The sequence below is a fragment of the Myiozetetes cayanensis genome, unplaced genomic scaffold (assembly GCF_022539395.1).
Source record: "Myiozetetes cayanensis isolate MyiCay16 unplaced genomic scaffold, myiCay2020 scf5-8, whole genome shotgun sequence".
In the NCBI taxonomy this organism is placed as follows: domain Eukaryota; kingdom Metazoa; phylum Chordata; class Aves; order Passeriformes; family Tyrannidae; genus Myiozetetes; species Myiozetetes cayanensis.
Genome location: NW_026087742.1, coordinates 28,201,321 through 28,225,317, shown reverse-complemented (window position 1 = coordinate 28,225,317; position 23,997 = coordinate 28,201,321). Strand labels below are relative to the sequence as shown.

Here is a 23,997-nt window from a genome sequence, read left to right as displayed (position 1 = left end):
GAGCAGGCAGAGTTGCAGAATGTGCTTGGGGTGGTCATGAATGTCAAGTTTCTGATGCCTCTCTGAAATGAGATGTAGTAACAGCTGTGCATTCCTATCCTGCTGCAGAAGAGGAGTGGGATTCATGTTCTGATTCATATTCATTTGCTAGAGGGAGCTTCTGATTGCCTTCCAGATGGTGGTCAACTGAGTGTCACTTGGGTGTCTTGAAAAGTGCATTACATCAGGAAACTTCAGGAACTGGGAGTGAAGGAAGGAGGGGAATAGTCAGCAGTCTTAAGAGAGCATTTTCCTAGAAGCCTGGGCTAGTGAGGAGTGTGTTGGCTAAATAAGGCAGCTGTTGCTCAGTACACAAGGATATAATCAGGGGGAGTGAGGAAATTCTGTTCGTAGTTCTTTAAACCTCTTGGTGATGTTGTTACAGTAGTTTTACCAGCCTCTGTTTCGGTATTTCCATCTGCTAGATGGGATACTGCTTGGGAGATGTATTCAACTTGGCAAAATGAAGTTCCTCTCATGCAGCCAGTTAGTAGGAATTGTGTTTTTCTATTATAATTTTGTGTAGCCAGTATGCAGGAAAAGGGAGTTGATGTGAAAAAAAGAAGTAAAAGATAGTAACTTCAACATTTGCTGATTTGTTTCGTATAATGCATTATCACTACTACTTGTTGAACAGCTTTTGAACAAGTTTTTGTCTCTACAAATAAGATGCTGACATTCTTGTGGGAATTACTCTATTTCCCACACTTCTAAAACTTGTAATAACCTGCTGATTCATCAATGAGTGTCTTCCTTTGCCTTGTGTTCTTTCATGGCTCTGTCTTTTCCCGTCCTCCAGGTTCTCAGCCCAGTCTAATTACTGTCAGTGCAACAGCTGCTCCCTCTGCACTGCTGAAATCTGTGTCTGTCCATTTCAGTGAATTCCCCTCTCATATCCAGGCTCAGCTGAGAGGTACCCTCTGCCTGTGCCTCTTTTGTCTCCTACTAACTAATGACATAAAGTATTTTGGTGTGGAGTTTGCATTAATAAGGTGAAAACAAAAATTGCCCCACAAAAAAACCAAACAAGCGCTGAAAACAACTGTATTGTGTGAGACAGTGGCTCATTTGGAGCCTTATTTTGACAAACTTAGATTGGAAAAAAATCCCACTGTGCATCTTCATGTCTCACTGAGCTCTTTCTTTAGTGAGTTAAGAGCAGCTCCCTTTCCCGCCAGCTTATTGTTTGATCAGGAGCGTGCAAGTGTCTGAGATGCAGAACAACACAAAGAGATGTTGTGTCTGTTCATGTAGCATAAGTATATATATGTGGGGCAGGACAGCATAATCTGAAAATGTAATTAAATATAATAATAAAAAAAAAGGAGTGGCTGGTGAAAAACAGGCATGCATTATTCTAATCCTGCTCCTTTCATAACAAAGAACAACAAATGTGTCTGCTGCTACTCCAGTTGCAGTCTGTTTTTCTTAGTCTGTATGCAAGCATGAGAAGAATCAATTCAATAGAAAGTAAATGTAAAATCATAAAATAATCACTGTAATGTGTTTAAGGATTGCCTCCTGTAAGCTTGCTTTCTTTGTGCTTTCTTTGTCCACTCTAAAGCTCATATAAGTGTAATGTGAATGTATTTCTACACTAGAATTTCAGATGCACCACCAGTGCAAACAAGAATCTTGGAAGCAAGATTGGTGTTTGTATGAAGTGAGGGAAACAGATGGGAAATAAGGGGATAAGGGGCATCTTAAATCTTTGTCCTTTCTCTCTGTGACTCGTCCTCTTAAGCTATTTTGCCCTTGTTTTATTTCCCATTACAGCTCAGTTTTTCAAGCTAATTTTTCACAGCCCTGGAGACCAGAACCAGAATCTCCACTCCCTTCCCACCCCTGTAACTTTACTAGTACTAACTAGAATTAAAAAAAAATTCTTCGGTTTCAGAACATACAGCACAACTGAAAGTGGCAACAGGAGGTAACACTGGATACGTGTACTGGTGCCTCTAAGGAGTTCATGCCTAGTATTGGTTGCACATTTGATTGCATGGAAATGGCCATGAATTTGACTCTTCCATCTCTACCCTTTCCTACCCTTTCATCAGTAGATGATGGTTTCCTCTATTCCTACTTAAATATGTTGTCAGCTATATATTAGAACAACCATATTAGAAACATGCTGAAATTTGCAGATGACACGAGCATTTAAATTGTCTCCTTGTCAAGAGCTGTTTTTTGACTTTTGTTTTCATGAGGCAGAAAAAGAGAAAATTGCCATTAGTCTGTGATTTTATGGTGACCTGAACATATGAGTCCCCAAGGCTGCAGCCCTACTCCTGTTTCTAGTGTAGACCCCCTCATCACAGACATGGACGGACAGCCCCTTACTCCCACATCTCCTGCATTGTGGATTCCCCAGCTGTGGTGTCACTGCAGTTGCTGACACCACAGATACGTAGACTCTAAAACCTGTAGTCCCATCCAAGCAGCAAACCTGTTTAAACATAACTGGCCCATTTTATCCTCTTGTGCCTCTATTTTCCATGCTTGCTCCCCCCTAAATCACCTGGATCCTTCCTTTCCCCTTCTTTTGTTTCCTACCCTAAACATCCTATAATAATTCTTGTGCAATCCCAAAATGATGTTTCTCTACATCCTGTAAGTGCCCCATACTCCTGGACAGTAAACCCCCCTTAGCCTATAAGGTGACCATGAGTGCTTCTCCAGTTGACTCACCAAGTGGGTGTCACACCTGGGCAATTGGGCTGAGGGCTCTTCTGGGTCAGCTCTAGCAGGGGGCTGGGGCTCTGTCTTCCTGGCAGAGTTCTTTTAAGTCCCCATGCCTTTGTGCTCACATGTACATGTAGATGAAAGCCTTTGAGGGGATGATCATTCTCCTTTGATGGCTCCGGGAGTACCTGCCCAAGATATTACTGGGGTTCTCCACCTGTCCTTGCCTCTCTGTGCTCCTGTTTGTTGGATTGGTTGGTTATCACATAACCAAATCATCACCATCTACAGGCAGGTGAATAAGTAGGCATCAGCCTTTGGATACCAATCATTCCCACACAGAGTGGAAAAAATTAATTTTTGTTTCCCTTATTTCCCTTTTTGTATGACTCTTATTCAAAAATTCTTAACTGTTGGGTAACTGCAAAAACTCTTTGTGTAGGACATGACAGTGATTGATGCTTGGCTTTCTAGTCATCTTTGCATTTATTTTTCTGTTGAGAGGTTTTCTGTAGTGTATGTCATCAGTGTATTTACGTGCTTATATAAATAAGATTCATGATGTGATGACTGATGACCTGACAGGGTTGATATTAACAATTCTACTTAGTTTATTTATGTGCTACTATTTTTTTGCTGTAAGTGGTAAAATATAAGAGGGATGAAAAGGATATGGGAGCTCCAAAGATACCTCTCTCTTAGGCTGTTTTTACCCAACTGTTAGTTTGGCTCCAGTCCTTCCGTATCCCTCCATCTCTATCTGCTTTCGCTCTTTCTTTTTTCCCCTCCACCCTCCAATCTGCTGCAGCTGTCTCCAAATACCACATTTCCCATTAGCACCTCAGCCCCTTCTGTACTAAGGGGAATGTAATTTGTGTTGCTTTGCATGTGTATTATTGTTAGATGATCTGCAGGCAAAGCAGTACTTACACCTTTGACTGCGGCAAGGCTGAATTCCCTGGTGAGAGGCACACATAAGATACAGAAATATTGAAGGATCAGATTTGCAGACTCGCTACCAGGAAGTGGTTAAGCCTTTTTGTTCCCGTGCTCTGCTTTTCAGGTGCCTTTGCACCTGTAGTTAGCCTTATCAGCATTTGATTTAACACTGGACGCCAGCATATTTATTCCTTTTGGCAATTTTAGTGCTATGTCTGTCACTGACTGTCACAGCTGTATCGTATATTAGATAGCTTATCCTAAAATACAGTTTTCAGGTATGAAACTGCTGCTCATTTTAATATACTTTATCAACCTGTTGGGGTCTTTTTTCAGATGATTTTAAGGTTTGTGTCTGTTTTGAATCAAACTGCTTTTGTGAATTTCTTTCTGCTCGCTATCTTTAGATATCTATGATATCCATTTTGCACTTATCTTGGCTTCCCAACTAAACTCTGGCAATGCCCTAGTTCTTTCTGTACAGTCTTCTGTGATTACTGCAAGCCTGGCAGTGCATCTTAATTTGGACTCAGGTCAACTTGGAGTTCTAACTTACTTGTACCTTTGTTCTGTTTTGTTGTCTTGTTCTTCATATGTTTGCAATTCTTACTGAATCATTTGTGGGTAGAAGAGACCTTGAGCAAGTTCTTAGGTTTTTCACATGTACAGTAGGAATTGCATATCCCACAAAAGGGCCTAAAATAGATGTTAATTATAGTGTTCTTGTGCAACATTTGTGATCCACATGACTAATTCCCTCTGGTACTCTTTAAGAGGTCTTATTTCCTCAGACTGCAGTGCCTGTAGATTTAACTTACTAGACCAGCGGGAGGAGAACCTCATTCCAGGGAACAGAATAGGCCTTTCAGTCAAAATTAGTAGGAGACACATTGGGGTGTACCTGCACATGTAGCCTACATGTGTGCATCTGTGTGCCAAAATAAACTGTATAAAATGAAGTCAGGGGACATCTGTGATCACCGATAAAAAGCTTCTATTTGCCCACCTGAGAACACAGAAAGCATCTGTGTTCAGTTTTACATGTCATTGTGTGTTGAATCATTTCTACACTGGATGCATATTGTGAATTCTGTTGTTGCAAATACAACCTTACTTTGTGCAGTCCAAGGCAATTTAAAGCAAAATACTTCTGACTGGACTTGTCACCTCCTATTCTTCCCTCGTAATAAATGGCAAGGGTATTTGCACACAACTGACAATTCCAGATATTTTTCTTTCTGCTGTCGTGTTTGTTTCATTAAATCCTTTGCAAAGAGAGAGCAGATGCAGCTCCTTGTGCAGTGCTAGTTCTTTGTATAACGGGCTTAGGACGCTTTCCTGAGTGCAGGAGTTGCAAAGCTGAAGGTTTGCCAGGGTGCCGTGTTGAACACTGGTATTGGTCTGGGGTTCATGAGAGTATCAGCGAGGCTGGAGGGGACCTCTGGAGATCCTTTAGTCCAATCCATTTGCTTAAAGCAGGGTCAGCTCGAACAGGTTGCACAAGTCTGTGACCAGTTAGGTTTTTAATACCTCCAAGGATGGACATTCCATAAGCTTTCTGGGCAATCTGTGCTAGTGTTAGGTAATCCTTAGAGGAAAAAAAAGATTTTTCTTACGTTTAATCAGAATATCTTAGCATCTCCTCATATGGAGGATATTCCAGTTCCTTAAACATCTTTGTGGCCCTTCACTGGAGTCGCTTTGGTATGTTCATGTCTGTCTGACCTGACTCCCAGGTTTGTTTCTGAAAAGCTGATTTCCAGTCCATCTTCCCCCCAGCATATACTGGTGCATGGGGTTACTCCTCTTCAGGTGCAAGACTTTGCATTTCTCTTTGTCACTTTTCACAAGGTTCTTGTGAGCCCATATCTCCAGCCTATCATGGTCCCTGTGAAGGGTGGCACAACCATTTGGTGTATCAGCCAATCTTCCTGATTTTGTATCCTCTTCAAATTTGTCAAGGGGGGAAAATGGTAGTGGCAAATACAGCTTCACAAAATTCTCATTTACTTTGGTAGCTCAGAGTGAAAGCAGGATCTTGCCAGGTACCCCCAGAGAGAACGATTGTTTGCTGGATGCAGTATGACTCCACTGTGTAAAGCTTAAAAGAGTTTTCCCCCATGTCAGGGCTCTTGGATTTGTGTAGTGATGAGGACTGTATGTGACCTATCTGTGTTTTAATTATTCATGAAGGATGTCCTATACATCAGTGCCTGTTGATAACAGGTCTGAAATGAATACTTCAAATGACTACTTTTGATGCTTACTTTAGATCCTGTAAGTCAAAGAGATCCTGGTTGGAAATCCTTATGAGACTCTAGGGAGCCCTGAGGGATGCAGGTGTTGTCTCCCAGTACATAAGTAATGCTCCACACGTTTTCAGTTAAGGGAAATGTGATTTTTTTGTAAATAAATATGGATTCATGACTATCTTGGATGGACCTTTCTGTTTCTTACTTTTACTAGTCAGGAGGTACCTGCCCTCTTCAGCAATCTGCGACTTGTGGGCCACCTGATTTTGATATGCTCCATTCAGGACAGAACGCTCAGCCCTCCTCCACCTGGTGTTGAACGCTGTTGGTTGAAAATCACATCTGCTATGGCTAATATTCACAGTAAGCAGTCCTGAAAGTGCATTTTTACCTTGTTTTTTCTTGACTGAGAGTTTGTGGGAAGATCACTTTAAACGATGTGTTTAAACTCTGCAAGGCCTGGTCTGAAAACAGGTGTTGAAAACTGATTGCCAACTTGCTTTGGGGATGTGGACTTAATTGGTTCATTCTGTTAACAATGTTTTTAATGGATTTATCTATTACAAGTCTCATCAAGTCCTCTCTGCTTTCTCCTGCCAAATAAATATTCCCTAATAATCCCCAAATCTGTTCCTTCATTTTCATTATTTATTTGCTTGTTTAATAAATCAACTGGTTTTTGTTTTTTTTTGTTTTTTTGTCCCAGAAGCCTAAACTGACTTAAACATGAGCTGCTCCTTGGCTGAACCACAAAGCAGCTTCTGTATAGTGTGCTGTATTTTGTCAGTGTTCTTTGAAGAACCGCTGGTACTCCAGATAATCAGGACTACATAGTGATGTTCCTGAGGCGTGTGTAGGTGTCTTGGGAGAATAATATGAAATAGGTCTTACATGTCTCTACTAAGCTAAAGCAACAGGGAAACAGTTAGTTCTGGGCTTCCTGCATTGTACTGAGCTTCTCATTTCGAAAGCTGACAATTAAATTCTTGGCTATTTGCAGGGTGTGAGCTGGATCTCCCATAGAACCCCACTGAAAATACCTTCCTACTTGACAGGAGAACATTAGTAAATAATAACCGGTTCATTTAAATTGTTACCTAAACATTCTGCATAATTGTTTCATAAACAATCTGAATAAACATTTTGAATAATCTTATTTTAAAATTCTCTTGATCTAATTTATTTTGCATAAGTATATCTTTAGAATAGAATAGACTATTTAAGTTGGAAATTTGTTTCAGATAAAATTCTGCTCTGTCAGCATCCTAATGGTGGAATTGCACATACAATCTGCAGCACCATTCCCAAGGAAAGAAAAGGAAGGAAATGTAGATTTTCAGATTTTGTCCATGTCACTCACTCACAAATAGGTCCCTGCAGAATAATAAAGAGCTTCATTATCATTGGCTTTTCTTTTTTTCTTTTTTTTTTTAGCTAAATAGACATAGTCTTCACATACTATAGGGTTCCTCTAGCTGGGTACCATTTTAGGAGAGTTCTATATTATATTACATGTTTCTAGCTGGTGGTTCAAATTTCTAAAGTAGGATTTTTCTGATTACAAGCTAAAGTTTGAATTTCCAGCCCCACTGAATCCCCCTTCAAATTTGCTGACTCTGCCAGGCAGACTGATGTTTTAGTGGATTTGTTAATGTTTAAGCCACATTCTTACCATTCTTTTCTCACAGGAAAATATCTGTAAATAACTCTGTCTACAATTTCTTGCTCTGCTGGGTTTCCTGTCACTCTCAGGAACTTTAGTGCCTTCTTTTTTTTAGTATTAGTGTATCTCTAAGAATAACCAACTGAGGGTATGATGATGGATCAGTGCCATTTGGGTAAAGGAGCATATGCCCCTTTCTTACCTTGTTTTAAAGATACACAATATCATTTTATCTTTGCATGTGTTATGGGAAATTTTTATTTCTACATTTTAATCTTAAAGTAGGATTATTGCAGCACTAGTTTCTTCCTTTGTTTCCTTCAAGAGTCAATGAATCTATTGAGATTAAGTCCTTGAATCTCACCCGAAAGCCAGGTCCAGTTTAATTAGTAAAAAATTAAAATATTAAAAATTTTGTAACAAGATTGAGGATAGTTGAAAGTTTTACAAATTGACCTGAAATATGAATTTCAGAACTGTAAAGCAAACAAATTTCAAAAGTTAGCCAGTATTCTTTGTTTGGACCACTGCCAATGCTCGTTACACTTGGGATGTGAGGTTTCTATGTTTACCTGAAGAGTTCTTGTTTGACGTTTTTACCGGTTAATTTCTCTCAAACCCCCCCCCAAATCATTCATATGTTATCTGTTTTCAAAAACCTGATAGAACATCTGAAGAGTGCTAGGTAGTTCACATTATCTTGAATATGTGATTTTTTTTTTGTGACTTTTCACTCCTCTTAAGGATTGCTGTGGGAGTCAGTCAGCAAACTAGTGAGGACCTTGCACGGCACTGTGCTGGGGCAAGAACAAAATGGGTTATGCCTTGGTTTGAGAAAGTTCTGTTGAGTCTGTTAACAGCAGTGCTGGCTTGTGTCAGGAGTGTGGTTGGAGCAGAGTGTGGAAAGCTGTGCATTATCTCTACTCCAAGCATGTGAGGATTCTCCTCTTTCTCCATAGCTGAGTGCCTGAGCTGGATGAAAGCTTTATCATATGCCTCAGCTGTTGGGCGTGGAACTCTCTCAGTTGAAAGGGTGGGATACATGTAGCTCATGGAAGTCCGAGCATGGAAAGTTATGGTTTCCTTGCAAATGCCACCTCAGGAATTACAGATTTTTAGGTTTTCTAGTCTCCATAGTCAACCCTGAAAGTTAGATAGCTATATGTAAAGGGGAATGCGTGTAATTGTGCCTGTAATAGGTAGGCAAGCATATGCAATAAGTATGACACAATAATAAGAACTACAAGTGCTGACTGTTTTAAGGTAACGTCTTTTTGCTCTGGTTGGCTGGCAGTTTGGACTTAATTGGAAGTTATTTTATTATTGTGATAATTTATATTGAATTTAAATGCGTTGTACTGGCTGATAGGAATATTATAAATGTAGCAAATCTGCTGCTGGGTAGTCTGTAATACAAGGCATTTTCAAGAGCTGGCAGGTTTTGTACAGGCTGAATTATCATGCAGAATGTCTGGAAGCATATTATTTATGCCAAAGGTGCTGTAAGATTGCATAAATTTAAGACTTTTATTCTGAAGTACTGCCTTCATGCACTACAATAATTATAGGGTGCAGACGATGCGGCACCATTTAAGAAAATGAATGACTTAATTTTACTTAAGTCTATTGTTAAAGATAAAACTAAGCTACTGTATTAAAAAAAAGAAAAGAAAAACCCCGCACAAGAAGATGAAATGCTGTCAAGTCATAGATCATAACACTGCAATCGGGAGTTACTCTCTGATGAGAAAGTGTATTGGTTTTACCTCCTTTTTTAAAGCATCCTTACATGATCAAACAGTTCATTCAAATGTTGAAATTTGGTGAGACCTCTATTGCTGTTAACTTTTCATATTGACTCTCTAAGCATGGGCAGTAGTCTGATCTGAACTGATTCACTGCTAAACCTGCTATAATTATTTATTATCACTGTCTGTGATTGGGGGTGGGGATATCACTATTTGTGGCATGGTGATGCTCAGAAGCAGAAAATTCCTAGGTCTTGTGTATGCACTTAGTACCATCGTGGTTCACATGATGGTTACCACTTGGGTGTGTGCACCTACACTGTGAAGTAGAACCCAAGACTGTCTGCTTGACCATGTTCTGCCTGGAAACCAGCTTCCTCTGTGGGTGTCTGTGGGACATCTGGGAGGCCATGGTTTGTGCTGTAGAAGTTCAGACTATCTTCTGGACAGTAGGAGAGCTTGTCTGTGCACTTGGGCGGGGGGTAGTGAGGCCTGGAGGGTAAGGAAAAACTCGACAGGCTGTTGGCACAAAAGCAGTCTGTTCTGTTGTCCTTACCCTTACAAACAGGTTGGGTTTACAAGCAAAGTACTTGGTTTTCTTTATTTGACAGACCAGATGAAAAAGATTAGTAAACTATGAAAAAGACTTAAAAAAAAAAAGCCCTAACCAAGTTACATCTGCTGTGAAGAAGAGCCTGAAGAGGTAACTTTGAACCAAAGAGCTTGGACAGTCAGTTGACAGGACAAAGAAATGATGCTGAGAGATGGTCTATGTCAAGCCATGTGTCCAGCCTGTGTCAAATGGAAAAGTGGCACCCATCACTCAGCAGTCCTTCCTTGTGCAGTGCTGTGGCTCGTTAGGTCCTAATCCTCATTAGTTACCTATCAGTAGCCTACAGCTGTGTGGCACATCAATATAAGGCTGGGTTCGGTGTCCTAAGCAGAGGCAATGGAGCTGGAGAGGAGGAAGTGTAGGGAAGGGTAGATGCTATAGACATTCAGTTGTACTATTCTTTCACTTATGTAAGGTCCCCAAGTGCAAATACTGTGTTAACAAGAGAAGTCTACGATGCATCACGAGCAGTTGCCCCTTCATCTGTTTCTCAATCACCATCAACATTGAAGTGGAAAATGGAAAAAAGTGCAATGGGAGAGGAGTAATAAATAAATAGCTGATGCTATTTATTAGCAGTTCTTTGCAGGTCAGCATGACACTGACAAACCAAGTCCCAGTCATGCTAGAAATTTTTGATAAGAACTCAGACATTTAATATTTGAGGTGACATTTCTAGTTTAAATTGTGATAGATGTATCTTAGCAATTTCTATATTTTTTTGTGCTTCACATTAGCCCTCCAGTTTTATTTATTATATTTCCAATTCTGAGCATTCTAATCTTCTTTTTAAAGTAAGCCTGAAGTATTTATCTGCCAGAAAGAGTGGTGTTGATATAAACAGATATACTGGTGCTCTGTTTTCCCAGCCTTCCAGAAAACAGCTATTCAGCAATACCTACAGTGAAATATATGGTCATCAGGTAATTGAAGTGAGGTGTGAACTTAAAGGCTTTTGTGGAACTATGCTGGATTCTTCTAAGATAACTTTCATTCCAACTTTGATAAAGCAAGTGAAAGAACTGTAAAAAGCCTGACAATTGCAAGAGAGAGACCTATAGTAGGGTGACCTCTAAAGAGGGAAGAATGAGCAGCTTCACTTTCTTTTCCCTCTCATCTATACTGCTTAAAGAAAGCTTAGAACATAATTTCCATGTTTTGGCTACTCCTAGCAGTAGAAACTCAAATCTGACTAAACATCAAAAGACCTTTTCAGTAATTGGAGAGTAGTGGCATCGCATCTTTAGAATTAATTTGGAAATAAATTATTAGTTAAAGATCCCTATTTTTTTAATGTAAAACACTTTCTGAATTCATTGAGAAATTTAAGCATGGAAGAACCACAAGTCCACAGCAGAATTGTCTATTTTCAGAAAACAGTGAAAACCAAACTTTATAATTCTCCTGTATTAAAGATGACCAAAAGTCCAAAACTTGTTGAGAAAAATACTTGCTTTTTTTTTTTCTTTTTTTGGAGTGCAACTTTAAATTTCTAATGTTATGGTAAGTTAAATAAAATGTAAATTATCTGTTTTAATATTCTTTTTTCATTATTAATTTAGTTGCCACCCTCTGTGGAAAAACAGATTTGGTGTTAACTTTGGTGCTAGTTTTGTCTGGGAGAGTGGAAAATAGGAAAATGGTTTTACTACTTCTCATGGATTAATGGTCCACTGATTAGGAATTTTAATTTCCATATGGTTTGCATTATGTTAAAAACCTCAAAAATTACTTCTTAGCTGTTGTAATATTTAATTTAGGATTATGTAAAATCGGATGTGGTTTGAAATGTGGAAATGAGTTTAAACTATAAAAATTTGTTATATGGTTATATAAGGCCATGTTAATTGTGCTGGAGGCTTGAAGAATAATGTTTTTGAAAACATACTTTGCATTTAAAATTAGCACTACCATCTATTAAATATTAACCTTTATTTGTTAGTCACCGTGTTGAAGTATAAAAGTAGAACTTTTCATTTGTGTTTCAAGGTTTAGGGTTTTTTTTAGTTAGGAAGAAGCTATTTTTTCCTTTTTTTTTTTTTTTTTGGTTACTCTGCAACTTCATGTGAGGTCATGTTGGAGTTTAACCTCAGCCATCAAGTTAGTCCTGCGCAGCTGCTTTCTTACTCATTCCCTGCCCCCAGTGGGGATGGGGGACAGAATCAGAAGAGTAAAAGTGAGAAAACTCATGGGTTGAGATAAAGACAGTTTAATAGGGAAAGCAAAATCCGAGCACTCAAGCAAAGCAAAACAAGGAATTTATTCACCACTTCACACAGGCAGGCAGGTCTTCAGCCATCCCCAGCCCAGCAGGGCTCCATCACACCTAACGGCGACCTGGGAAGACAAACACCATCGCCCCGAACATTCCCCCCTTTCTTCTTCCTCCCTAGGGTTTTTATACTAAGCGTGACACATATGGTGTGGGTGATCCCTTGGGTCCTGGCTGTGTCCTCTCCCAGCTTCTTATGCACCCCAAGCCTCCTCGCTGGTGGGGTGGTGTGAGGAGCGGAAAAAGCCTTAATGCTGTGCAAGCACTGCTCAGTGATATCAAAAGAAAAATCTTTGTATTATCAGCACTGTTTCCAGCAGAAAGCTAAAACACAGCCCCATACCAGCTACTGTGAAGAAAATTTAACTGTACCCCAGCCAAAAGCAGCACAGGTGGTGATGAAACAGAACTAGTTGTTTAAGCTGAAATGAGAAAGTAGCTTCTCAGAAAATGTTGCTGCTGTCAAAGGTGGTATCACCCAGCTCTATTCTACACTGTATTTAACAGCAAACCTGGAATGCTTGAATATGTCTATCTAATTAAAATAGTTTTAATAGCTTGGCAATTTTTAGCTCTTAGAAGTTGTCATAACTTGTAGTTTTTGGTAATTTCATTTTAGATGAAAATATACTTTATACTTGCAGATGTATCTGGTTTACTCAAAGCCCTGAGAGACAAGGCAGTCTGGTCATAACCAGTACAGGTTCATGAGGGGAAAGTCCTTTTATGACAAGGTCACCCACCTTTTTTTTTTTTTTTTTTTTTTTCCTCTTTTTTTTTTTTTCCTCTTTTTTTTTTTTCCTTTTTTTTTTTTTTTTTTTTTTTCTTTTTTTCTCTTTTTTTTTTTTTTTCTCTTTTTTTTCTCTTTTTTTTCTCTTTTTTTTTCTCTCTTTTTTTTTCTCTTTTTTTTTCTTTTTTTTTCTCTTTTTTTTCTCTTTTTTTTCTCTTTTTTTTTTTCTCTTTTTTTTTTTTTTTTTTTTTTTTTTCTCTTTTTTTAATTTAGCAAAGCTTTTGGTACTGTCTCTCACAGTATCCTTCTGGATAAACTGTCCAGCACACAAATAGACAAGTCTGTAGGACATTGAGTGAACAACTGGTTGTCAGGTTGGGCTCAAAGGTTATAGTAAATGCAGTTACATCAGGCTGCCAGTTGGTCACCAGTGAAGTTCCTCAGGGCTCAGTTTTAGGGCCAGTGGTCTTTAATGTCTTCATGAATTATCTGGACACTGCAATCAAATGTACACTAAGTAAATTTGCTGATGAGGAGGAGCTGTGGGCACCCTCAAGGGCAGAGAGGCCTTACAGAGAGATCTGGATAACCTGGAGAGCTGGACAGTCTCCAACCATATGAAATTTAGCAAGGGCAAGTGCTGGATTCTCCAAATGGGATGGTTAATCCTGGTCCTCTCTCTGGTCACCAGTGACAGGACACGAGGAAGTGGAATGAAGCTACATCAGGGAAATTCTGCTCGGACATTAGGAGAAGTTTCTTCACTGAGAGGATGGTCTGTCAGTGCAACAGGCTCCCCAGGGAAGTGGTCACAGCATCAGGCCTGTCAGAGTTCAAGGAGTGTCTGGCCAATGCTCTTAGGCATACAGTCCAGTGAGGAGTAGGGAATTGGACTTGATGTTCCTTATGTGTCCCTTCCTTTCAGCTCGAAATGTTCTGTGATTCTATGATTCATTCTTTTACCTACTACATGGAAAATGACATGGCTCTCATTTAAAATGCAGCAACCACCTGCCAAGTTGTTAACAGAATTTTAATGAATTCATTTTCCTTCAGTTACTCTGAACACTTTAGCTTTTTCAGTCTTTGTTTTTAAGAAATAGCTGTCTGCATTCACTTACGATGATATAGATTTTTGCATTTGAAAGATGAACAAAGATCTCGGATAATGTTAATTTCTGCAAGGTCTGGTGTAAAAGTGCTGAAATGTATTTTTTGGCTGCTCTGCGAGACTTTTGGAGAGGCTAGTTTCCCATTAGGGTTTCAATTTCAGAATGGAAAAGACACATGTAGCAAGCAGTCTCTGCATTGCCATGTTGCAGCAGAATCCCATAATGTGAGGTATCTGCCTGTAATTCAAAACTTCAAGAGGGATCCAGCTGAAGCAACAAAGGTCCCACTTTTGGCATTTGTGCAGCAGCTGCCTGGGCATTGTGCCATTCATCAGAGGCAATACACATTCCCTCTCAATCCTGCTGTGATTCCCTTCCTCCCCCCTGTTCCAAATGCTTTCGTAGAGCTGAGCCACGTGAACTTTCATCAGAGGAGGTGAAAGTGGTGTTGCTCACTCTGAACATGCTGGCATTGTTTTCCCAAGTTCAAGTCCCGCTGAAGGTTTATTCCTGTTTTTCTCCTCACAGTTGCTCCCTTTTAGCCCTACAGTTGATTTGCTCCTTGGTGTAATTACATGAAAAAACCTAAAAGCCTTTTCCAGGCAAAGAAAATTAATGTCCTTTTATACTGAGCTGTACTACATTACCAGTAATCCGGTTATGTTCGGTCCTTTGCAAATGAAGACCATAAAAGACAAGCAGCTTTGATCCATCTCAGTTACAATTGCCATGATATCCCATCCTTGGAGTCAATGTGGAGTTTTTTCAGCAACAGTTGGTACAGTTACTGAATGTGGAACTTAATTTTCATTGTTGCATGATATAAATGATGGTTGGGGAGATTATTACATCATTTTGTAAGAAACTGTAGCTAAAAACATAAATATCATCTATCTGTCTTCTGGGGAAAAAAAAATTAAAATAAAACCAAAACTTTGTCATCATGAAATAAGTCTTAGGAACCTCTGCACAAGAGCAGCTGTGAAAGGGAATACCGGATGGGTGGTCTCTCCATCAGGGAAATTCTCTCTCTCTCCCTCTCCCTCTCTTTCACAAAAGCCTTGTTGATGCAAGGAGGTTGGTGAGCATTTAGATGAGGTCCTAAGGGATAAACCAACTTTCTATTTTAATATATATTGTGGTAAGATTGTTGTGTTTAAAGTTTGCTTCAACTGGTCTTGTTGGCCATGTATTAAAGTGAGAAACTGCCGTGATAAAATAGATGTAGAAGTAATGTTCATTATGAGTAATTATAAATTTTGGTGGTCGAAAGAGCCTCAGGGTCACCCCTGCCCAAGAGGAGATTCCACACGCAGAACCTTGAAGATAGTTCTCTGAATTGCTCTTAAACCCTTTAAGTTGTAGAGCATTGCAGCTTGGCTTTTGACCTTCCCCTTAAACCCATCCTTCCAGTGTTTAAGGGAAAAAATTCCAGGAGGACAGATGATATGTATGTAATGATCTATAATAGTTTCTCCATATCTGTATCGCTGGTTTGCATCCAGCCCAGGTGGTAAAGTATGAAAGCTGTTGCCAACTGATAGCTTTCTGGTGGGCTGTGAGAAATGAGCACCCATCCAGGACTCAGTGAGTAGAGACTTAGAGGGTAGAAATGCAGTTTCACTGCTTAGTACCTATTTGCAGTGTCAGCAGAGGTGCTGATGCAGAAAGAGGTTCAGGAGACTGAATTCCTTGGGACTTATGTGGCCCAAAAATAACTGTGTGTGTTTCAGAAGAGGCTGGAATGGAGAGCTATATTACAAATAGACTTTCTACAAACATGACAATTTTATTTTCACATAACAAGGTGTTAACAGCAAATGTAGTAAAACCGGTAATAGGAATAAACTATACTGGGTTTACATACTAAGTAGGAAACAAAGGATAGTACTGAGTCTGCTGTAAGCACTGACAAGAAGTTAAAAGCAAGGGGAGCTTGTGGTGGCTGCTGTGACAGTCTTGGCACAGATTGCCTGAGAAAGGTGCAGAGCTTTCAGCCTTGCAGGCTTTTAGGAACATGTATTGTATAAGCTACTTAGATAGAGAGTGCAGCCCTGAATAGTGAGTAGGTATTTCTGCAATTATTTTGAGGTCTGGCAAACGTGAAATATTTCCCACTGAACTGTGAGAGGTAGTGGGTTTTTTTCTCTGCTGGTCTCTTGGGAAGCAGTTACAGGCCATCTCTACTATTTCCCAGCTGTGAGTGTGGCATGAAGCATCTGGCAGAGCTGGAACTGGGACACAGCTTCCTGCTGAGCAGATGTCTGTATCTGTTGATACTGCTTTTGGAGAGACGGGTGTACTAAATGAGTGTTTGAGCCTTACTTGGCTCTGAGTCTGATTCTGTGAAAGTTGGGCAACAATGGGATTAAGGTACATGACTGTTGGTCAATTAGCTTATGTGAACTAAGTGTGATGCCACTTTGAGTTCCCTGAGGTGCCATCTCAGTGTCTTCTAGGGGAGTGTGCTGCACCATATAGCTAAGGATCACCTGTTCTACTTTTTACTCATTGTTCAGTTGTAATTACTGTGTGCTGCTTAAACTCTGCTCTGAAGACTGCAATGACCTTATTGTGATGATATTGGGCTGCTTCATAAAATTTTAGGACTTAATTTTTCAGAGCACTTGTTTGAGAGAGAGTGGAGGGTTGCCTTTTCTCCATTATAACACATGGGAGTTGAACACAACAAGGTTCAGGAAGTTTTTCTTTTCTGCCCTGTATTTTTTCAGGACACTTTGTGTTAAATAACAGCCCGTGTTCATGGTGCAGGTCCCACTGTAATTTTAAGTGCTTGGCCATTCTGCCTGTGGAGCAACCGTGGTCTGAGGAAAAACAACTAAGGAAAAGGAATGTGATTAGTAAGAACATGACTATGTGAGGAATTTTGCTATGCATTGCAAAATGATTCTGTGGTAAATGAAAGGATCATGTTGGATTTCAAGGACAGGAGTTGACTGGCTTGACATTAAGAGCATTGTTCCTGGCCTTCTCCCTTGCAGGACACAGGTCCTCAAGTGTTTCATGATTAGGTTGTACATGATACTGCTTTCTCCCTAGAGCAAGCTAGTCCATGCCCATGGAATATGAAATCCACTTCTATTTTCATAGGGAAAATAAACCTGTAATTGCAGGAATGGACCTGCAGTGGACTGGTAGTGGTGGTTCCAAGTGTCCATTGGGTGAATTTGCGCTTGTAATGTCCTTTTAATGTGGATGTCAGCATATAACTTCCCAGGTTTTAAACAAGTGAACATTTATCCCCCTCAACTCTTCCATGTATGTGTTGCTGCTATCATGGATTGCAGGCAGGCAGCTCTAGAGTCACAGAAGTCACCTTTACCCCTTTTGCTGATGGTTCTATTCCAACAATGTTTGACAAATGGTTGTCTTCTGTGTTGGTCACTTTGCCTTTGGGCTTTGCAGCTCTTACCTATGCACTGGGATATTTAAAAAGGCAGCTGGGTCTCGCCCTGCACTCTGGTAAGGAGTTCTTTCTTGGAGGAAGTTCCCTTTCCCTCAAGATAAGTTTGACTCTACTATCAAGTTTCAGTGGTGACTTGTGTATCTGTGGTCTTATTTTAGTCACCTTCTTCTCCTCTGGCCTTTTCATGTCTCTGTGCTCCACAGATTTTTCATATTTGTGTTCTTATTTGTTGCTGATATGTGCCACTGGTATTTCTGAGGGCTTTCAGTGTAAGCAGATGGGTTTTCCACACCATGCTGGTGAGCTTTAGAATGCCTCTTGCATAGTATTCGATAAACCATCATCTTATGTGGAAAGTGGACATGCAGGGACATGTCCCTGCATGTAGAACATGTCCCTGCATGTTTAACCCCCTTTGTAGACAAAGAAGCATTTTATAAATATATTTACAAATAAATGTATTACTATTTTCATCACTGCAAATACAGCCCATTCTTGGGATTGATTATGGTAATTATGAAATGATTGGCTTTTTTTCACTTGTCAGGTTTTCTCATTAAATCTAATGGTAGATACCTTTTTTTTAACTCTGGACAACATTTTGCCCAAAAGGTTATTGTGCATGAAGATAAAGTGGTGCTGTTTTGAATGTTCCATCCTTGTTCATGAGGTTGATTCATTTAAGTCCCTAGTAGTGTTATGTGTTCCTCTCTACTTTCTTCTAGAACTAAGACCAACCTGTTGAGTGCTTCTGCTGTCTCAGAGTAATTTCATGCTTACTTGCTCCTTCTATAGAGAAAGCAACCTCTAATTGTGAATTATTTCCATATATACTTGACATTTTCATGGTGGAGCTCACCTGGGCTTGTGTTCCAGCATACAAAAGAGCAGGAGCATATAGAGAAAGTGAAAATCATTCATTAATGATCTAACAGCCTGTTGTGATCAGAGTTGAGCTCTGTAGGCTTCAAATGTGAAAGATCGTATCAGCTGATGAGAACAACAGATCCTTACTGCAGGGGTAGCATGATTCCCATTTTCTGTAAATGGAAATGGAAAGCTACAGTTGTCTTGTCAGTAGGGTGTGAGACCTGGGATGAAGATGTATCAGTATGGCTATAATGTATGTATAGCCTGAATGTTCATAACGCGTTCCAAATGTGACCTCCAAAATAGTTATGCACTGAATATGCAAGGGTTTATTTTGTTTATTTTTAACTTTGGGAGAGGGCTACATGTAGAAATAGATTTTGTAAATTATGTTAGTTCTTATGTGATCACCTCCAAAAATCCGTAATTCCTGTCAATGTTTATTGGTATACTAAGTTCTCTAGGTGAAAGAACTGAAGAAGGCTTTTGGGCTCCAAGCTCTCTTAAGAATCTGAGGTTAAAACAGGAGCTTTAATGCTACCTCCTCTTCCATCTTTGAAGAATTAATGGATGTTCTCCTCTGTAGCTATTTTTTTTAATTAGTTTTCTCTGTGAATTTTATTCTAATATTTTATATGCAGTGTCTTTCAGACTAAGAGTGTGAGGTGCTTTCCAAACTCCCTTATAAAATTTCAGGATCTGCCTTAGTGTTTCCTTTCCTCTTTTAGACTAAAGTGCTTGTTCATTCTCTCCCCGCCCTCCCTGCCCTCCCCGCCCCCACTGCCCTGATTTCCTACTGCTATCTCAGGATGCAATGCTCCTGGTGCTTTGATATGCTTGGGCTTACACTTTCTATTTGAGCTGAGCTCCCTGTCATGGGATAGTTACGGGCCACATTCCTGTGCTGGAAATAGACACTTTTTGCATAACCTGCTTCCTTATAGCCTTTAGCATCTAAAGCCTCTGGTAAAGCACTGTCTCCACTACCATAGATGGAGCAGCATGGGAATCTCATCAGAAGATGAGAAAGGTGACAGGAAGAATGTAAAAGCTTGCTGAGTTCCTAAGAGGTGGAAGTTCAGAGTGTCTGTTTGTTGTGAGATATCTTCACTGTACTATTATTTTTATTTAAACTAAATAACAGAACCCATCTTGTTCTTATTAGATATAGATGTAGGAAAAACCCCAAATACCTTATGAGGCATAGAATGACTTAATGCATAAGCACTTGTAGTCTCTTCATTCTCCTCTGTGCCCTTAATAGGAAATTATTCAGCATGTTCTGCTTTTGATTTTACCAGAAGATGTCTTCTCAAGACCCAAGCAGCAAAACTGAAGTATTGCTCAGAATGTGTTCTAATGATCATCAACTGCCTGTTTAACTGTTCTTTACTTCCTCATTAAAAAAAAAAAAAGGAACATAAGGATTTAATTTTTTTTGATAAAAGGTTACTCTTCATTTCAGGGTACTATAATGTTAGGCAAGGACTGTCTTGTAAACGCAGATTTCTGTAGTTCTGAATTAATTTTTACCTGTGATTCTGTCAACAACTACAACTGACTTTGGGAAAGTCACTTTTTCTTATGAATATCAGCTTCCAGTCTTTAAAATAGCACTCCTTTGTCTCTTAGGATTCCAGCTCTTTGCTGCAGAGACAGCTTCAAGTGACAGTGTCCAGTTGTTGGAGGAGGCACTCCTTGAATGATGACAAACCTAAATTCAGCTCCCCACTCCTGCCAAAGTTTCCTGTGTGAGCTTTGGCAATTCACTTGACATCTCTTTGCTGTCCATGAAATGGGATAATAGGCAATGTCCTGCTGTACAAGAATATCCAGGAGGTGCACCTTCAAGAACTGAATTTCAAGAATTTAGGTTGTGGTTACACAGCTTTTAAAACTGACCTTAAACTGAGATTGCTGTGATCCAGTTCTTCCCTCCTTTTGCCCTGAGTATGCTTTCCTCTGTGTGCCCTGGCCAGATTGATGGTGCTTTTTCTTCATAGGAATAGTTTGTGGTTGTCTCAGCTTCTTGAAGTGTCTCACTGAATAGATACAAATGCCAGCACCTGGGAAGGGTGGGGTGCTGCAGGGCAAGTGAGGAGACCAGAGGAACCCAGGAGTTTGGATTTGCAATGGCTTTAAGTTGCCAAAACCCTGCAACCTAGAAAGAGACTGTAGTATCTCTATGTGGAATAATGATGTTGAATAAATAGCTACTAGGACAGAAACACCTTGTTCTCCACACGCTTGGTGTGTGGGTCCTCCTTGCTTGAAAGCTGGTACAGAGTAGTATCCTAAAGTAAGATTCCTAGAGTTTTCTCCAGCCCACCCTGTGTTGAGAAATAGTCATCCTCCACCCACAATCTATATTCCACTCAGTCCCAGGATTTCTTTTTGCTGAATGTACCTCCCTCTGCTGAGTCTCCTCCAGTTATTCTCCTATGCAGTTCATAGTATTTGTCTCTGATCTCCCGAGATCTGGTCTCCTTTGCCTTAGTCCTATTCTCTTGCAGGGCAAACCTAATGCTATTTATGTTCTTAATATGTAGGAGGTTACTTTTCCTCTCCCTTTCTTTTCCAAAGTACTGCAACAGGGTAGGTTCAGATTAGATATCAGGAAGAGACTCTTTACTGTGAGGGTGCTGAGGCATTGACCAGGTTGCCCAGAGAAGCTGTGGATGCCCCATTCCTGGAAGTGTTCAAGGCCAGGTTGGATGGGGCTCTGAGCAACTTCATCTAGTGGAAGGTGTCCCTCCCTGCCCAGGGAGAGTTGGTGTCCTCTCCCTGCAGGAGAGTTGGAACTAGATGATCTTTAAGGTTCCTTCCAACTCAAACTTTATGACTATGAAATGCAACCCCCCTCCCCGCAAAAAAAAAACCCCAAAAGGCAGGGAGGAATTAAAAATACTTGATTTGACTTGGTCTTTGAGACTTGTAGTAAGTCATTCTAAAGGCATGGGAAAGCGTGTTGGTAATGCAGTGCTTCACTGAAGAGTACATACTTCCAAAAGACATATCATAAGGAACAAATCACTGGAAAAAGTAACTCTGGGGTTGTACATTTATTTCTTTAGTGTCCCTGGTGGCAGCAGGCAGCAAAATACTTTAATTCATATCTTTGATATATACTGTAATATATGTGTGTGTGTGCATATATATATCTATCTATATACACCATAACTTTGGTGTAGGGAGGGATATATGAATTTCTAAGAGCAAGTTCTAAATTTTAAAGTCTGTGTTTAACAAAGGACTTACATTGTTTTTATCAATTTGCAGCATGTTCATGATAACCTGTAAGCCCTGCCCTTGTTTCCCTTGATTGATTCTGTGGGAGAAGTAAATGCAATGGTTAAACACAATGCACCACTGAATTCATTCATGCCAAATTTCAGAGGCTACTGCTAGGTTATATGATAGAAGGGTCATAACCATAAAGGAGCAGAATGTGAGAGAACCCAACTAAACCCACAGTCATGCAAAGGGAACACCCTGATTTGACTTCTCCCCAGGCTGTCACAGCAGAGGGATCAGCCTATGGTCTGGGTGTAAAACCTGTCAAGATGAGTCAACATGAGAGACTGGTCAGTACATTTGCAATCATCCATGGCATGGAATATCACAGGAACAAATGCCAGATTCTGCCCCTGGGACAGAGTAGCATCAGACACAAGTATAAACTGGGACAGGAGTGGCTGGAGAGTGCCCTGAAGAGAGGGACCCTGGGGGTGCTGGTGGGCAGCTGCTCCATGTGAGTCAGCAGTGTGTGCCTGGGCAGCCCAGAGGGCAAACCACGTCCTGGGGAGCATCATGCCAGCTGGTCAGAAGGAGGGATCATTCCGCTGTGCTCAGCATTGTGTGGCCTAACACGGAGTGCTGGGTGCAGTTCTGAGCCCCACCATTTCAGAGGGGTGTCAAGGTCCTTGAATGTGCTTAGAGGAGGGCAACAAAGCTGGTTGGGTGGCCTGGAAGGTATGTGTTGTGAGGAGCAGCTGAGGACTTGGGGCTTATCTGGTTTGTTTGCTACTGGCTGGATGTGGGGACAGGAACCTGCAGCAGCCTTGCCTCTATGGGGCTATCCGATTTGGCAGCTCTTAGCAGGTTCTAGTTACCCTTTCTAACTGAATAGCTGGAAATCTGACATTTAGATATTGGTGACGGGAATGGGGTGAAAAGGGGGTTGGTCTGGTGTGTATGGCTTTTTTTGTTTGTTGTTGGACATTTGAGAACAAAGTAGTTCTCAAATAATTCAGTATCTTTTATACAAATGAGTCATGACACAATATTCTTAGATGTTTGCCTGTGTTAGCAACTGGGATTAGGCTTGCACTTATGTGTCTTAGTTTCTGTGCCTCCTTCTGGCACTTCCAATTGGCCTTTCTCCATCTCTGACATCTTGCTGTTAAATAACAGCTTTGGTCTGTCCCCACCAAACTTTTCCAGGTCACAAGATGCCTGAACTCTAGAGCATCCTAATAAAATGGGTTGGCTAATCTAATTGTAAAGGCAGGCTGCAAAGTACACAACTGGTTCTGCTGACAATGCAGAATGCTGTTACAGGTGCTGAAAAGTGATAAAAGTGTATTTATTTTAAAATAACTTCCAGTGGATTTTGTGTCATCCACTTACATTGTGACTCATCTGGTGATCCTGAACTGTGAAGCTGCAATGTAAAACCGCTAGATACCACTTTGTGTACTTCTTGGTTTCAAAGAGCTCCCCTCTCAGTTGTCAGACCCCGTATTTCTGTTTCTCCTGGAGCCAGAGCTGGCATTCTGTCTGGCTCCCCAAGACACTGCTCCAAACAGCTGGCCTCTTGCAAGAGAGGGAACTTCTTTAACTTGTGATTTGTGGAGCATGTATACCTTTGTCTCATAATAGCCCTCAGATGTTTGCAAAGAGACAGTTTTCTAAGCCACTCTATTTTCTTACTGTTTGTTTTTTCAGCTTTTCTGTTAAGCCACTAGATCAATGCAATAAATACCCTGAGAGGAAAACCGACTCTGTGTTACTCCTAAACTATAACAGAACTATTCTGCATTCATCAGGCCATCGCTATTAAAGCAGAATGGAAGGCAGTGGCTGATGTATACATCTTAACACAGATCCATGGACTGAAATTGAAACCCAAAAAATGTGTACAATGCATATGTCCCAGGTCTCCTGGCTAGCATTCCCCCTTTATTTGTTTTTTGTTGCCACTGGAGCCATTGGTCTGTGCCGTGTACCAGGAGAGCATTAACCTTGTTTTATCTTCATTTGTGGCAGAGTGTGTATGTGAAAAAACAGCCCATCTTCACTCATTTCTCTATTCCACCTTCCGTATTTTATGTGATATACCCAGTATTGAGAAGTCTCTTTCCCAATCTAATATGAACAGCAGCACAGAAAGTGTTTAAAAGTGCAGCCAAGGTAAAGCTTTATCTTGCTGGGATTTAAGCATATATACAAGAAGGTCTTCAGTTTTGTGTGTATTTACCATTTCCTGACTTAATAAAATATGAACCTTCTAAACATATTGAAATGCTACAACCGTGTGCTGCTGTCTGCCCTGCCCTTTTCTCCCTCTTGAACAGCTTTTCCTCAGGTATAACATCAGTGTTTGCACTTTACAACATTGCTTTTTGTTATGTTGTAGGTATTTACATTT

General features: G+C 40.3%; 1 protein-coding gene across 4 annotated transcripts in view; it reads left to right on the top strand.

Annotated features, from left to right (window-relative positions):
- The window catches only part of TSPAN9 (tetraspanin 9), a 170,963-nt gene that overhangs the window by 35,679 nt on the left and 111,287 nt on the right, over positions 1 to 23,997 (top strand). The window contains exon 3 of one of the 4 annotated variants that reach the window (XM_050333551.1): positions 6,127 to 6,275. The exons of the other annotated variants lie outside the window; for them this stretch is intronic. Within the exon in view, the coding sequence (XP_050189508.1) occupies positions 6,260 to 6,275 (16 nt within the window). The 5' untranslated portion in view covers positions 6,127 to 6,259. The remainder of the gene's footprint in view (positions 1 to 6,126; positions 6,276 to 23,997) is intronic. 4 annotated transcript variants of the gene reach the window in all.